This window comes from Mastacembelus armatus, chromosome 2 (genome assembly GCF_900324485.2).
Source record: "Mastacembelus armatus chromosome 2, fMasArm1.2, whole genome shotgun sequence".
Classification (NCBI taxonomy): Eukaryota; Metazoa; Chordata; class Actinopteri; order Synbranchiformes; family Mastacembelidae; genus Mastacembelus; species Mastacembelus armatus.
The window spans coordinates 2,989,396-3,006,094 of record NC_046634.1 but is presented as its reverse complement, the minus strand read 5'-3'; the positions used below and the strand labels follow the sequence as shown (position 1 = coordinate 3,006,094).

The following is a 16,699-nucleotide window of genomic DNA, read 5'->3' as shown; positions in this document are numbered from 1 at the left end:
TGTAAGTAAAGAACAGTTTTTAATATTTAAACAAAACACTGTAGGTACAGTGTGGGGGAAGGCACTACAAATATCACACACACAAAACCTGCATGGAAACCAGTATTCCTGCTTGTGGAACTGTCTCAGAGTTTTTACACTTAAAATTATACTCAAACTACAGTGGCTTCAGAAGGTCTTCAGACCCCTTAACACGTTTCAGCCGCAGGAAAATTACTTTAAAGCTGTTTGTGATGACGTTAAAAGACCACGTGGAAATTTCCAAAATCCGTGCGTATTGAGTTTTTGTGTGTCCTGAACTTGTAGATATATATGTGCATGTTTATTCCTAGTGAGCTTTTGAGGGTTCACTTATAGACACTCAGCAGGTTCAGTAGAGTTACACTTTTATAGATGAGTCATGAGCATTCTGGTTCACTATTGTCTTTAAAAACAGTGCAGTAGGCCTTTATTTAAACATGGTAGTGCTTTTCTTGCATACAATGTTAGTGATCTGTTGCACAATAGGTTACATTCAATATGGCCATAGATAAAACAACCCATAACATAAAATATCACTGCCATTTCAGAACTGACAATTTTACACAAATAATATCACCTTGGAAAAAAAAAAATATGACAGAGTTTTTGCTCTCTGATGCAAAAGCATGCACCGCAGATGTTAATTTATCTGAACTAGGCAAACAGCTGGATCCAAGACTGAGAACTTTACATTCTTGTGTTTTAAACTTTAAAATTCCTGATGCAAGTGATAGAAAGCATGAGCAGTGATGTATTTCAGCTTAAATGACTTTAGCAGTTCTTGGTCTTCATGGTGAACCCATGAGCTGCAATGTTGCTCTTTTTTTTTGTTTGTTTTCTAATATGAAGTTAAATGTTTACATAGTCATATACAGACTGAGCATAATCACAACTAAGGTTTTATTAAAGTACCATACTTTTTTTCCCCCCTCAGTCCTGACAAACTTAATTAGCACAGATACACTGATTTTGGTCTAAGAATTAGGTCACATACAAAATTGTCCCTGTACAGTGAAACGTTGCTTACTGTCTGCAGTCTGTGGTGAGATTCAGAAACGTTTAACGTAAATTTGTGTAATCGTGTAACAATGAGAAATGAAAAGTGAAAAATCCATATAATCCGTTACAGTAATAATCAGTGTAACATAGAAAAATAATGTATAAAAAGCATACTAAACTTTAAAAACAAAAAAAACTAAGATCACACACATTTTCAAATGTTACTTAACACACATAGATCATTAATCGATTAACTTGGAATCACACAATTAAAAACATACATCATCCGACCATTTCTTGTGCAAAAATATTTTCCTTAAGGAATGAAACTATTAGATATGACAACATGTGATGGCACGTTGATATTTCCTTTTTCAAAGGATAAATATTAACATATAGAATATCGATTGTTGAGGAAAATACATTAAATAAGGTGGGAGATGAAATTCTACATTCATACCCCGAAGCCTTTTTCTCTAAAGGCGAACTCCTTCTAAGTGCAAATTGTTGCCTCACAGCTCACAAAGGATCAGATTACAATGAGGACTTTTTGGTCAAACGTGTTACAGAGATCCTTCCACTCTGTTAAACAAATCTAAGGCTGATTTCTGCTCCATTGTTGAGTTTAACGTACTTACTGTGATGTTACCTTAATGCTGTGTTTCTGTCCCACAACATCCACCGACTTGACACTGTTTGCAGTTGAAATGTGATAGAATTTGGGCATTCTGGTTTTATGTTTATTGTATGTAAGAAAGCCTGGATCTGGCTGTTAAATACTTTTATCCAACAGCAGTGACATGTGGGACCAGGCTTTTCTTAATCAAACTGACATTAACACTCATACGGCAGCTACATATAAATTACATATATTACATGTTTTGTGATATGGATGAAATTTGTGGAATAAAAATCTGAAAGAAAAATCAGCACTAATGTGATTACACAAAGTGATGGAAATATTACAAAGGCTGATGAATGCAAATTCGGTTTTGCGGCATCTCAGAATTTAAATGAGTTAAAGTTAAATGTTAGCACTGACTATAAGCCAATGGCAAATTAGCAAGAGCTAATTCCTGTTGTAGTGTATTCAGATCTAAAATGTGAGAAACATTGTTAAATGCCCTTTAACATTAATTCACACAACTCATATGCTCCTGCCTGTGCACAGAACTGTAGGCTACTCTCCACAGAAAAGCAACTAAATAAAATGTACAGTGAAAGGAAAAAAAAAAAAGGATGATGAGAATGATGATTGTCTGGTCCCTGATGATTCCAGTCTCAAGAATTATAACATGACCAAAACATTAAAGAGAAAAAGTTTGGTCTTTTGAATTTTAGGTGTATTAGCCATATTAGTGCTCCAAGGCAACCACTAGATATCAGTCTTTTTCGACCATATGCTTAATTCTGTGGGGTGCAGAAATATGTTTGCGAACCGCAGTAGTAATTCTGTGGTGTGGAGTAGTAGTTACTGTGATGATGGTGGTAGTTGTTCTGCGGGGTGGAGTAGTAGTTGTGGTGGTGGTGGTGGTGACTCTGGATGTTTCCATAGGCAAAGAGGAGAGGGGCTGTGGAAGTTGGTGGTTGCTGGGCAGACGCGACGCCTGCTGTCAAGGTCCCATTACGTTGGATGGAGCCGTACCAGCTAGATGTACCCTGCTGGGGAGTGGTGGAGAGGAGACTGACAGGTTGGAAGGTGAGGAGAGGAGTTGAAGAGGGGGAAAGAGGGAGAGGATAAGGAAAAGACAGGGAGCAGTCAGCGTATTGGTTTTTCAGTGTGCTTACAACACAGCTGATACTTTAAAAAAACAGACTGTATTTGTGCATATGTGCGCCCACCTGGTCCGATCAGTTCTACTGTTAACACTTCTGGAAAGGTCGTCATCACTATCGTACCGTCGAGGGTTGTCGAAGAAATAAGCTCTGGAGCTGAAACTGTGGCTGTTGATCATCCCTCCCGGAGCCTGAGGTGATACAGATGCTCAAGCATCATCTTGCTTTACAGCATTTGAGACAGTTCAGAGCTCAGATCGACAGATTAGTGATCATTATTTGTGTTTTACCAGGTTTTGGTTCGGTCTCTGGACTCTGAAGAAAATCACAACTAAGCTGGTAGGTAGCAGCTCCCAGAAGAACAGAATGATCCCGAACACAATGTAGGCTTCACCACTGATCTCCTGCACGTCAGCCTGTAGCACACACAAACGTGCACTGGTGTGTATCATGTCTGACAAACACAAACACACACTGGAGCCCTTTCAAGTGGGCCATCCATCTCAAGGCCTGGGCCCCGAAGTAGGTCAGGACACACAGACATACACAAACAGTTATTTATAGCCAAACAAAGCCCCTTACCCCACTGAGCATTACATTCCCATATCTCCCAAAATGGTCTGCTCACACACACATGCACACAGGGTTGCTGGCTAAATTAAAGTTTCCATCTATAACTCAACACACTTGGTGCATTACCTGATCAGAAACACTGTACCAGCCATAGTTGAAGGGACTGAGTCTGTCCTGTGGGGACAGGGCCACTACCACCAGGTTGTAACAGGCTCTGGATGTGTAGAGGAGAATCACCACGGCCCCTATGGCTGTCGCTTGGCAAACTGATGTTCCCTGGAGGAGGAGTTAACTCTGTTTATTACAGGATATGCTGATTTATCAGCTACTGGCCTATGAGGGAATGACAGATATGGACCACCCTTACGAGTCAGATCTCTTAAGGTATATTTTGATGACAAACAGTAGAAAGCTCACACTGATGCTACTAAATCCAGAAATAATGGGCTAATGAGAACTTGCCTGAAAAAAAACAAAACACACAGTCTAAAATAAGCACAATTTTTGAATTATGTTCTCACTTCTACCTTAGACTCAAGGTAAACATTGGCAGAGGACATCTTGGCGATCTTGAAGATGCAGACAGCCAGAGACACAGCACACAGGACAAACAGACTGTCGTTGATCAGGACCCGGGCCAGGACTGCATGTCTGATACCACCATCACTGGAGACATCAAGGTTATTAACTTCAAAACTTTAGCATCATTCAAAAAACTGTTCTGTGGGCACTAAAGGTCCCATTATTATGTAAGGACAAAATGAAGTATTAATGGTATTTCGGCTTACCTTGGTGACTCGGAGCGCTCCAGAGCTCCTTGCACTAACAGTGCACATGTTAAATTCACCACCAAGAAAAATATACTCAGACACAGGAAGAACAGACGCAGAGGAACCCTAGGCAGAGAGAGAGAGAGAGAGGAAAAGGCAGGCAGTAAGAGGATGGCCAAAAACTTTATTCATAAACAACAACTAATTCAAATGCATGTTATTCTGCCGAAGCAACAAACCAACTGTGTGTGGGGGGAGAAAGGATAAGAAAGAGAACAAGAGTCTAGTTGTGGAGAAGAAGAAAGATGATTGTTTATTAAAATTATGCAGCCATATTTTGAATTGATGCATAAAGAATACTACATGGGGATTTTGACTGTTCAGAATATTTTCAAACTGTGAAATGAGTAAAAAAAAAACAAAAAAAAAAACAGCACAGTTGATACAGTAATAGACTTACTTATATTTGCTGAGCTCAGGGGAATACTTGGCTTTAGCCTTAAACATCACCTATATGAAGAAAAGAGTCATAGTATTACTATATAATATTACTTCAATACTGTTACTCTTGTTTTACTTTCCATTTGGAATCACCTGGAGACTATTTTTCATATTATTTAACAACTCATATGCTCAATTTAGTGAATTCACAAACTACATTTTAACTACCAGCTGCCTGTGTCCACATGTTATCAGCAGTGACCTTAAAAAACATCTCAACTGTGCACAAGTAAAAGTATACAAACCAGCCTGCACTGGTCCAGTTCACGCCTCACCTGGCATGACTTTTCAAAAGACATGTAGCAAAACGTAGTTTATTGACTTATTAAGGGCTATAGACAGACATAAACAGTATTATCTTTGACCAGTCTGATCAAAAGTCATAGTCGTCATTTATCTTGATATTATGTTATAAATGCAATGGCCATAAGGTCCTGAATGTTGCTCAACACTGTCAACATTCAGTTTAGACGCACAAGTACATACCTACATTCTCACACAAACAGCCTTTTGTAAGAGAATGTAGGCCAGAAGGAGGTAATTTGTAACCCAGAAATGCAGCAACCAGCCAGCACTGCCAAGTTGCTTATTTTATGTATGTACCTCAAACATCTATGGAAAATGCAGCTACAATGCTTTTTCCTCAGAAAAGGGTGAGATTTTTTTAGATTTCGATTTTTACCTCATCATTATAATTATCTTTTTTTCTGTGGAAGCCAGTTACTAAAATATAATAAGGGGAAGTAAATCACAGATCATGCCAAGTATTTCCACACATGTATGTGTGTCAGACACCAGAATGTGTCACAGTAGCATGATATTATATCATATACTCTCAGCGACTTCACTGTTTCACTGTGTGCAGGCAGTTTAGTGATAGACGTAATACAGAACAATCCAGGTTTAGCTTCTTGATACAAATTATAGGTCAAGATGCTTCATACACTTCAGTCAATGAGGGCACTTCCTGTTACCACTAAATTAATTAAAATGCAGTACATTCTGTCATTCCTGCTCATAAATTAATTACAGTTTGAGATAGTGGTTCCCAACCATTTTGGCTTGTGTTCTTTTTAAACACAGCAATGATACAATATACAACTAATGCAAAACCTGTGAATAGAGTACACTGTTGACTAGTGAGACTCCATTCTTTTATTTTTTAAATATTTAGGATGCCTGGCTTTATTTTTGATGTCGGATTAGCTCCTCCTGGGCATTGATGACAACCATCTTGTGAGGAGATGTAATACACTAAACTTACAGGCCAAAAACAAAACAATCAGCTAAAACAGCCTCAATCTTGTAGGTGATAATTATCTGAAAAGTATATTCTCAGGTCTGACCATGCCAGACATAAAAACCACAGGCAGGAAACGTGTGTTCACAGAGGTGGCCAGTCACATGGTAATATAAATGGAAATGCATATTTTTAAACTTATGATGAAGGTTCAGCAGAGCGTCGTTTTAGTGATGCTGGAAAGAAGGAAAAAAAGTGACAGACATGTGAGGCCAGTCAGTGCTGCCTTTTTAATGCAAAGTAACAAACTGCAAAACAAGTAGACACTGCTACTTGTTTTATTCAAAGTGAGAGTAGTTTTGTATGCATCTCACTAGTCACAGATCAGCTGATGGGTTTTAGTCACATGACACCATAGGTCTATTCAGCCAGTTGGACCAGCTTCCTTTCTGCTCACACCTTAAGAGACATGGTGTTTTCCTTTGAAGCAGTGAGTAAACTCCACTGATGAGTGCGTTTGCTGTTGAAAAGGAAAGCAACAGCTCTTTGACATATGGAGAGAGCAGGTGTTAAAAAAACTGTGGCTGACCAACTGTGTCCCTCCCTTTCTTTCACACATGCAGTCTGTGACGACATGCCACTGACAGGGCCATTTGCTTCAGTCTCGTCTTCTTATTGAATAGGGAACATCAATGGAGGCTGGAACTTAATGCAACACAGGCTTTTAGCCAGAGTTCTTGAAATTTCTCACCGCGGGACATGAGCTGAGTCAATTTGCAGAGCTTTCAAATCAAAAGCTGCTTCAAGTCAGCCAACCCACTCCACTATGGAGCTTGTAGGGAAATGGTGACCACAGTGACCACATTTACCCATTTGAATAAGAGAAAACATGTGCTGCAAATACGTTTTGCAGTGTATTGCTGTTATCAGAGAAGTCATACAGGAAAAAAATTGAGTTCAACGTTCAAAAACAGATAATCTGTAAAGCAACTTTGAACATCCCAGTTCTGGCTACAATACAGTGATTTTCATGACCCATTAATCTGCTCCATTAATATGGTCTCAATTAATCAATCATTCTATAAAACATCAGAAAATAACAAGAGCCTATGATGACCTCTTCAAAATGCTGGTCATGCCTGACAACCTAAAGGTTGTTTGATCTATAAGAAAACTATGAAAACACAAGTTCGTACACCTAAAAATACAAACATTAAATCTATTATCAGAATAGCTGATTATTAATGTTCTGATGACTGACTGCTTGTTTCAGGTCCAATTTTACCAGACACGTCGAATGAGCCTGGGCCAAACAGGCGCTGTAGAAGAAAGTTGGTGTTTGTTTAGTGCAAGCGCAAAACAGATACAGCAACGACTTGTCAGAGCATTATTCAACTAGAGTTGCATAAGAATCCTTGGAGAGTTTTTGCCCAGGGGGGTTGTTCGATATAGGTGCCAGGAATTGAGGACCTTGGATTAATAGGAGTTGTCCAGTCTAGTCAACAGAACACCATTTGCTTATATGAACTTAAACTGTGACCTACAAGTGAAGGAAAATGAATACAATGAGCACAAAAGTGCACTGTCAGCTATTTTGTGAAATTAGGGCACACGTGCGCGCGCACTGCATTCACACGCACTGCACATCCTCTCAAGCGCGCGCACACACACACGCACACATCTGCACTTGCATTTCCTAGTCCCAAACTGTGACCACAACCCTAAAAACCAAGTATTCAACACCATCTAATGAAGCTGTGACAGGCCAAAACGTTCTCACTCTGAATTTTTAAAACTCCAAACTAATTCTCACACGCACACTCACATGCTCAGGGTGCAGTCCTACCTGTGTGAAGTAGAGGTTGAGCAGACAGAGGGTGAAAAACTGCAGACACACGGGGCAGCAGTAGAGCAGCCAGTAGGCCAGAGGCTGCAGCTGGTTGGCCTGCACCACATTTTTAAAGTAGAAAGAGAAGAGGGTCGTTCTCAGCGCTGCCCACAGCAAACACAGAAACAAAAACACACTCTGGTAGCTGAAGCGCTTGTGTCCGTAGTGCAAAATGAGCCAGAGCTGCAGGTAAACGAAAGCAAACAGGCATGAGTAGAGGACGGTGTAGATGGTAGTTAGACTGAGCTCCAGTGTTGGGGAGATTGCAGCTCCAGGGGACTCCTTCAGTGAGGTAAACAAATGGGGATTAACCTCCTCTCCTAACGAAAACATCTCCACTGGCGTTTTACCCTAACGCATGGGATGGTGTGAAGGCTAAACCACTAGAAGTGGGTCAGAGCTGAACTAAATTCACTGTGGATGACAAAAAGACGAAGGTGTTCGGGTGAAAAATTGCGATAAAAGCAGTTTAATCTGAAAAGAAGTGGCATAATGCAACTGCGCTGGGGTTTAAATCCGACATGGGGCTGGAAAAAAACGGAGTCTAGTTAAAAAAAAAAACACGCTGGGTTAAAAATAACAAGAGAAAGAAAACAAGAGAGGTTCCCCTCTGAGTCTCTGCAAAGCTGCTCACTGCAAAAAACAACTTGACGGGGGAACAAACCTCCAGATCAGCTGTGATGCAGTTTTAAACCCGCCCCCTTGCTCTCAAGTACAGCGGAAACTGGGGCTTCGATGGACGCCATCTTGGCTCAACACTAGGATACAACACACATATGAGACAACTTACCCAAGAGCCACCGACTGCAGCCACTTTCCGAGCTCAGTCTTCCAAGCGAAAGACGTCCTCACGCCCACGTCTGCAGTGGAACACTTCATTGGCTAATCCTCCAGCCCAGCCTCTACAGCTTTCTCACCTCATTGGTTTATGATGATGTCAGCTGTCGAGGTGCCTACCGTCAACCCACCTGTGATTGGTCAGTTAAGCAAGTCGAAACGATTCCCTGCTCTGATTGGTTTAAAGAAGCAGTGGGCGCCGTTCATGAAAATAGCGTCATCAGCAGAAGCAGCAGCATGCGTGGGAAAGAGGTGCTGCCTTCACAATAAAAGCCTATCAAATTGAAACGTAGGAAACAATGTTTAGGAAGAAAATAGGTTTAGGTATAGAACAGTTGTATTTTGAATAGGAGAATATTACAGAATAACTTACGTGCTTGACGAAGTAGGAGAGTTGAAAAGCTCAGAAACTTGACAAGGCAACACGTTAGTCAAGTAAGGATTTTATTTTGCAGTGGAAACGGGAAATATCGTTGTCAGTCCAGTAGCGTGAATTGACGGTGTCGCTGCAGAAGGAGCATCATTATTTTAAGACAGATTTTTAATGTTTATTTTGCATTTTAGATTCCGAATGGGTTTTGTCAGTGGTCTACACGTCCCCCGGACACTTGCCGACATGTATCTTCTAAACGTAGGGGTCGACGTTAGCTAACGTCAGTTATATAAAGCTTTGGGCGGGCATCCATTAATAGCTAACGTTAGCTAACAAACCTAGCTAATAAAACTAACGTGTGCTGAGTGTGTTTGGTGTCATAATGTCGTTATCTTGGTTTACCAGTGTAACAACTGTGGTTTCTAACATTTTGGCCCTTGGAAAAACAAAAATTGTACCTTAATCCTCCCTCGACTTTCACAGGTAATACAGTATTTACAGTAACTGGCATGTTTGTTGTCACTACTTGCTCCTTTGCTCCTATTCAGGTCCACTTTTAAGTACCTGAATAGGATTTTAAGGACTTTAAGTATCATTGGATCCTATACATAGAACACAGTACCAATACACAGTACAGGTCTGAAATAATGCTAATAGTGCATGTTGTTTCCCCACAGAGAGCACAACAAGAGCCAGCTGACCATGATGTGGGCATGTATAGCTGTTCTGCTGTGGGCGAGCTCTGGAGGATGCACAGAGAAGGCCAACACATCACACCTAATTGAATGCACAGCTGCGGATTTCTATGAGAAATTGTATTCTGGGAAGATGATGTTTATCTATTTTGAATATAAAGGTAGACTGTTCACTTTGTAGTACAACTCAGTCTTTTAAGCTCGTCAGAAGCATCACACATGTGGCTGTTAGTGGAATATATATATCATTGAATATCTGGTATTTAACGCTTCCTATCTCACATATGAAGGATAACGGTGTGTGTCTCTGCCCTTCTCTGCAGTATCTCTCACCATCTCTTTGTTCTTGGTGGAGTTGGAGAAGTCTGCTGAAGCTCTCCAGGATTATGGGGTACTGGTTGGCAAGGTAGCTATAGCCCCATCTGTGCTGTGTGCTCCATCTGTCAAAGAAGCTGATTTTAGAGCTTATGTTTTTATGTTTTTCTTAATTAAAATCACTACATTTGTTTTTTTTGTTTTGTTTTTTGTTGTTGAGGTCAATTGTAATAAAGAGCTGGTTCACACATACTGCACAGATGAAAAGCTACTGCACACAGCTTTTTTGTTCAGGTAGGTGGTATAGATGAGATGTCTTTCTCAGTGGTTAGTCACAAAATACAACAATACCCAAAGAGAATATAACAACAGCTCAAACTATATCCTACAAAAATATCTTACAGTTGAATCATCACCTCTCAAAAACAGTTTGAACAAAAACTGAACATTGTCTCCTTCATGAGGCCAGAGTGTATTGCTGGACTGTTAGTATTTTTATATTTCCCTCTGCTCATGTTTGTCAGGGGTGGCAAGGAGTTCTTGGGTTTGGATTTGGACACTGTGTTTGATGTCAACTCCATTGTATCTGAAGTCCTGTTGTAAGTAAGCAACACTACAGAATCCACACAATCCTGCACACCTGTGTGACGCTTTATTTTCAGTCCCTGTCTCTGAAAATAGTCTCTTCTATCTCTTGTCTCTTCCAGTGCTATTCTGCGTGAGGAGGTCAAGTACGTCCATACAGACACTGACCTCTTGGCCATGGAGAAAGCAGCCAGAGGGAAGAAGGATATTGTGCTGGGTTATGTCCGCAGTCTGGGGACACAAGGTATGAGCAAGGAGGACAGGGTGGATGTTAAGTCAGGAGTCAGCAAATGTTAACCTGGTTCTGTGTGACTCTAAGCTGTAGTTTAACAAAATGTCCCTAATATTTGATTAACTCTACAAATGAATTGCGCTGTTTGTGTTTATCGTGTTACTGAAGAGCACAGATCGATGATGGAAACAGCCTATGTGTATGGATCCAAATACCAGTTCATCCTCATAACAGGAGGACCAGTCTTGAAACAATTAGGGTAGGTACTTTTTCTTTACTTTTATTGCCTGTTCTCTGATGTTAATCTTCTGCTGCAGCCTTGAAATTCACAGATTGTGTTTTATAATTGTGGTTGTGAAACACTGAATTGTGGTCATTAACCTAAAACATGTTAGGGCAGTCGGTTACTCTTTTTATTTGGTGCTGCCTGAAACATTCTGAGGTGGCGAGGAAAATATTTTTGTAGAAAGTTAGTATTTAGTGTGTCCCTCCATCTCCGTTTCTTCTGTAGTGTAAATGAGTCGTCACATGCGTCTGGAGTGTGGTTTCTCCACTGTAGTGGATTCACGAGCCCGATGACCTCTCAGCGCTGCCCTTTGACCCCCATGAGGAAATCCCTGTCCACTCTCAGCCTCCACTCCTTTCTGCAGCTCATGGAGGCTCCGCTAGTGGTAAATTAGATGGAAATATAGCAGGCACTGTGCAGTACTGAACACTGAAGTGACATTTAATTGATTTGTCTAATGTTGTAGCACAAGTCAAAAACATGTCTAGAAGGGAAAATTGAAAATCGGCTATTAATTCGCTGGACTTGGACTATTTGTCTCTCCACTGCCAGTCTGAAGTATATGATGACCCCTCCATGGTCGAGCCCCCACAGTTCCCTTACCAGCAGATACCCCAGGTCTTCCTGTTCTCTCATCCTGCAACTGAGCACCTGGACCTGGACACGGCCACCACTCTGGCGTGGAGGCTTCGTGGCCTAGCCCTGCTGCTGCTCGTACACAGGTGTGGAAGACATACATATCCTGTATATGTATGAGCATGGATACACACTGAAGAATAGTGGTATGTTGTTTTCTGTGCAGCTGGTGGAGCACAGACTATTCTTGATGTAAATCCATGTTGAATTGAACCTTGTTACAGCTTTCAGTTTTATTCTATTTGGCATGTCCAGCATCTCTAATTTTTATTTATTTATTTTTTTTAACCAACTTTGTTTTTTTAGTCAAGCGGTTTGTATATACTTTTAATACAGTGAATGTGTGCATGTGATTGTGTGTTATCAGGCAGAGTGCTGGAGTGAAAACCCCTGATGAATATAACGTTGCCTACAGGCTGCCTGAGAAGGTATGATGGTGATGAAGCTGATGAAACTAAGTTACTTGTTAGTTTTACCCATGTGTATTTTACTTTTTTGTGTGTGTCCTTCAAGAGTTTAGAGGTGAAGTATTTGACCTTGCACAACCTCGATGAGGTCCTGGGACTCTTTATAAATCAAGAGAAAGAGGAGGAAGAGGAGGATGAGGATGAGGGATTGGAGGACGAGGAGGAGGATTTTGGTAAAGTGATGCTAAAATAAAGATGAATTGAACAGTAACAATAGAGGGAGAAAATATATCTGTGTTTCTCTGTGTCTCCAGGAAACCTGGATGATGAAGTTGCTGTGTCTGTCTATGAAAACCGAGGCAACTCGCTGGACTTGGATTCAATTACTCAACTAACCTCTGATAACTTCCACACTGCGGTAGCACAAAGCAGCCTGACGGTGGTGCTCTTCTACCTCAAATGTAAGAGTCCCTTCTGTGAAGCCCCTTAGTGACTTTGGTATTTGTCTGTTGAAAACCTGCTGCCCTTTGCTGCTGTTTATTTTCAGTTCTGTAAAGAAAAAAAAATCTGTTGAGCAAAAAGCAAATTATTGTCTTTTAAAACTAATAAATGCGAGCAGAGTTAATTGTAGTTTCTTTTTTTCACCACTAGGGGATGCTGTTTCAATGACTATTCTCAGCTCTTTCACTGAAGTGGCAGAGAGACTTTCAGGTAAACAGGAGGACAGAACATGAGCAATATCTTTACAGCTGGAGTTTTTAGAATCTGACACTGGGTATAATGGGTGTGATTATATATTTATGTAAGTATCTCTTCATATGTAAGACTGATGGACATTGTGGTTGAGTATCTCAAATGATTTTAAAGGATAAGCGAAGGCATTATCAAATTAGGTTTAAGTGATGTGATGCTGATGTGTTACTGATTAATAAACCTCTTCAGACTCAGGGGTCAACGATGTCCAGATGAGTGCTGTCGACTGTGGAGAGTGGACTGACCTCTGTGCTGCTCAGCCCGGCACCCCAGACCCAGTCCCATTTCAGCCAATCACAGCATTCCCCAGCATCTTGGTGTTCTGCCCTCAGCAGTCAGTGCAGCACTACAGAGGCATGCTGGGTAGCGAGGCACTGCATCGCTTCATTATGCTGTGAGAAGCTTTTTTAGGAGTAACACAGAACTGAGCATGTCTCATCAGGAGTGTAATTATATCAAATTATATCCATTACTTTCTCTTAAGTGTTCTTCTAATCCAGTGCAACATTAGGATCAACAAATAACCAGTATTCCACATAGTTATCAATTTGACTATTCTTTAACAAGGTGCCGTGTAGCTGCTCCCGTGCTAATGTCCACCCAGGAGGAAGTGACAGCTTTTCTTCAGGAGGTGCCTCATCGTGAGCTGGCAGGCTATAGGCCTGACAGAGCACTGGGACTGTTTAAAACGCCCACACACGCAGGTAGGAGGCTGTAATTATGTGGGGACTATGACCCCTGGACTAACAATACAACATTTTATAATTAAGAAAATGTATGAAATTCAGTTTACTTTTATATGGATTTAACAAGTAAAATCGAGGCAGAATCAGAGGGTGTCTGTTTTATGATCCTAATCATTTCATGAAGTGTGCACATCATGTGATGTTACTGTCCACCATATGATGAGCTCCTCTGCTTTGCCAGGCATGCCGGTGTTTACTGAGGCAGCAAAAGCACTGAGAGGAGGGGTGCTGACTGGACTGCTGACAGAAGGGCTGGCAGAGAAGTGGTAACAGCTCACAATTCAGTCTGGTCATTCCTGTGTCAGGGTCGTCTGCCTGACGATCACATTTACGTGCCTCTGTCATTTTGCGCCATCTGGGTTTAAAGTTGTCATTTCCTTACATTTCTTCCAAATACTTTTGTCTGCAAATAATAGAACAAAAGGACAAATGGGGAATTTTCTGATTTGTCTATGCACATTTTGCTTATTTAGAACAATCCAACTATAAGAGTAGAATTCCCACAGGAAACCTAAGCAGCACATCAGAGATGGTTAACATCTAGTCAGGTATTAAGAGGAGACGTCAGTCAATTTGTGGTTACATTTAAAAAAAAAAAAAAAAAAAAGTAAATATTCCTGCATCAGTTTAAAGGCTTAAATTAGTTGAAGGTGTAACCCTTAATGTGTGTGTGTATATGTATTGTGTGTGCAATGTTTGTGTGTTATATGTGTTGGTTGTGCAGGGCTGCAGACCACACAGTGGACCTTCCTGCTGTGTTGGTGTTTCCATCTTGGAGAACAGACACTCATCCCACTGCACTGCCTGTGTCCTCATCTGTTAAAGTGCTGCTGTCACACATTAACACTGCTCTGCTCCATTCAGTGGTAAAGCAGCCATTTTTAAAAAGAGAAATACCAAAAAAAAAAAACTTTCACTACTGATTCTGTTTAACGAGTAATGTGATGCAGCCAAATTTCAAAATTCCCATGGCCCAGCTGGAGTCATTTTACAGTATGTCACATATAACAAGCACCACATGTGGATTCAGTTTTGTTCATGTAAACAAATGAAATGAGCTGAAGCAAAAAATCTTTAATGTGGGTGTTACTCAACAAGACAAATTCAAAGCTCATTTTAAGCATTTTTGTAGTGTTTTCCACTAATAATATGTCTCCTGATGCCTCCTGTTGTATCTCCAGCCTGAACTGACGGTGGAAAACCTGCCATCCTTCCTCTCTCTGGGTAAAGCCCTACTCCTCCTCTTTGTAGGAGAGGAGGAGGATGAGATCGGGCAGAGGCAGAACCAGGTGCTGGTGGAGGAGATGAGACATGTGCTGGAGTTGGGAGGAGACTTGATGGAGCGATTTCTGGCCTGCTGGATCCACCTGTATGTACATCAATCATATTATCAGCCACTGCTTGAGTTGTCATGTTTGGACTGACCCTACTAGGTCTTGATTCTCTTCTTAATTTTGTTCTTTTCATACTCTCCTTATTCTAATATGTTCTTATTAATTAGGAGAGATGTTTTGTTGGTTTGTGTTGCAGTGGCCGTACTCCAGCTGGTATGTCTGTCCTGGGGTCATACCTGGGTTCAATGCCCCCCCTCCCTGCTCTGGTCCTCACACATTTGCCCTCTGGAGATGAAGTCTATCAGTACCCCCCCATAACCCCCATAGCAGCCTCATCTGTCCTGCAGTGGCTGCAGAGGATTGAGGATGGCACTGAGTTGCCGGCAGGTAAGCAGGATGTGGTGCTGGATAGGTTTAGGTTTCAGGAGACTTTAACACCTAATGAAAATATACCTGGTGTTTTATATTTTCTGACTGTATTGGACTGATTGTATTAGTTATCTTCCCACCTCTGGCTGGTCTGCTCATCCATATCCAATTACAGGAGCCAGAGACATTATTTCAATACTAGACTGAATGTAATGACACAATCGAATGGCGGTTAGACATTACGATGTACTTTGTAGTTTTGTTTGCCTGTAATTGCTGTATATATCTTCGTGCTGCCTGTCTCTACAGGGATGCTGGGGGAGGATAGCTGGCCTCCTGCTGTCGAGTTCTATGACTTCTTGAAATTCATGGACATGCAGGAACCCAACTCTGCCCAGCAGCAACCACCTGAGGAAGACGAGGAAGGACAAGAGGTGAATGTGAAAGATCATGTGTTGGTAGACACGACCGAGTCCTCCTCCACTGCTCCTGTTCCTGACGCTCACTATGAACTGTAACAGAGCAGTGTGGGAGCAAAATGACACTGAGCCACTGATATAACCTCATTGTGTATTGATCCAAGCTTTTCTTTTTTTTTATTTGTATTCTGCTGTTTTTCTAATAAAAGTGGATTATTAAATGTTATATTTTTTATTGACAGATTACAAACGATTTAGCAAAAGCAAACATTGTGTTGTATATTAACACATATATTCAAAGGTGGGAGCAACGACAGGAACTGTGAATTTTCTCTAACTTCATGGACACAATATTCTGATGTGTATGCTTTCTGTATCAGATTTCCTGCACTAAGTTTGGACCTGTCAGAGGCCTCTTAAACCACAAATAAAAAAAGTACCAGTTAGAAACAATAGGATTCAATGTAATTCACCCGCCTGCACTCCCTCCACTTTCTTCTACTCTCAACAATCTACAGCTGCTCTGTGTTACTGCAGCTGTTTGTCTTCTGCAGATGAAAGAAATCTGCAGCTGGGACTGTGAATATTTAAGCTGCCATGTCAAAAAGACTTTTCCACTTTTTAATCTTTAAAGGCAGAGTTTTTCACTTCCCGTTAGCCTTTCTAAGGTTCTGATCAGTCAAATGATCAGAACTGTTACCACATCTGCATACCCTCTTGTGAAAACACAGGATGTGTGGAAATAACACTGACTAGGTGAAGGCTATCCATATCCTGGAAATGTCTTAAAAGTTATTCCGTGGTTACTGTTCCCATCATTCCACCTCCTGTACCATAATGACAATGGCATCATGACATGGCTGTGTCATTTTTCCCAGCAGGCGAGATGAAGAACAAAGGAAGAAGTGGCATAAGTTTGTTTGATTGGTCTAATTATTACAGTG

The 16,699-nt window shown here is 41.0% G+C and overlaps 2 protein-coding genes across 5 annotated transcripts; one reads left to right on the top strand and one right to left on the bottom strand.

Annotated features, from left to right (window-relative positions):
- Positions 1-955: 955 nt before the first annotated feature.
- gpr137c (G protein-coupled receptor 137c) lies at positions 956-8,371 on the bottom strand. Its single transcript, XM_026301796.1, has 8 exons — positions 7,727-8,371; positions 4,600-4,649; positions 4,158-4,265; positions 3,897-4,035; positions 3,496-3,645; positions 3,087-3,212; positions 2,863-2,987; positions 956-2,704 (listed from the first exon to the last, which is right to left on the bottom strand). Exons 1-8 carry the CDS (start codon positions 8,099-8,101, stop codon positions 2,425-2,427), a joined length of 1,353 nt encoding a protein of 450 aa, XP_026157581.1. The 5' UTR covers positions 8,102-8,371; the 3' UTR covers positions 956-2,424.
- Positions 8,372-8,913: 542 nt separating this feature from the next.
- On the top strand, positions 8,914-15,976 carry txndc16 (thioredoxin domain containing 16). Of its 4 annotated transcripts, XM_026301787.1 has the most exons (21): positions 8,914-9,236; positions 9,384-9,461; positions 9,656-9,834; positions 9,997-10,079; positions 10,209-10,282; positions 10,513-10,587; positions 10,696-10,817; positions 10,974-11,064; positions 11,317-11,476; positions 11,644-11,813; positions 12,095-12,155; positions 12,241-12,367; positions 12,449-12,595; positions 12,786-12,845; positions 13,077-13,281; positions 13,455-13,591; positions 13,815-13,899; positions 14,358-14,499; positions 14,815-15,002; positions 15,164-15,354; positions 15,646-15,976. In XM_026301787.1, exons 3-21 carry the CDS (start codon positions 9,681-9,683, stop codon positions 15,852-15,854), a joined length of 2,481 nt encoding a protein of 826 aa, XP_026157572.1. In that variant the 5' UTR covers positions 8,914-9,236; positions 9,384-9,461; positions 9,656-9,680; the 3' UTR covers positions 15,855-15,976. The 4 variants fall into 4 exon arrangements, with proteins under 4 accessions (XP_026157572.1, XP_026157573.1, XP_026157571.1 ...); XM_026301788.1 differs by lacking the exon at positions 9,384-9,461; XM_026301786.2 differs by having other exon boundaries at positions 8,915-9,461.
- The last annotated feature ends 723 nt before the right edge of the window (positions 15,977-16,699 follow it).

Coding starts and splice junctions, on each gene's coding strand:
- gpr137c (XM_026301796.1), bottom strand. CDS start 8,101: ATGTTTTCGTTAGGAGAGGAGGTTAATCCCCATTTGTTTACCTCACTG. Junction 3,646..3,896: donor ATGTTTACCTTGAGTCTAAG/GTAGAAGTGAGA, acceptor CTCCTCCTCCAG/GGAACATCAGTTTGCCAAGC. Junction 2,988..3,086: donor AGAGACCGAACCAAAACCTG/GTAAAACACAAA, acceptor GTATCACCTCAG/GCTCCGGGAGGGATGATCAA.
- txndc16 (XM_026301788.1), top strand. CDS start 9,681: ATGATGTGGGCATGTATAGCTGTTCTGCTGTGGGCGAGCTCTGGAGGA. Junction 11,477..11,643: donor TCATGGAGGCTCCGCTAGTG/GTAAATTAGATG, acceptor CTCCACTGCCAG/TCTGAAGTATATGATGACCC. Junction 15,355..15,645: donor TGGCACTGAGTTGCCGGCAG/GTAAGCAGGATG, acceptor CTGTCTCTACAG/GGATGCTGGGGGAGGATAGC.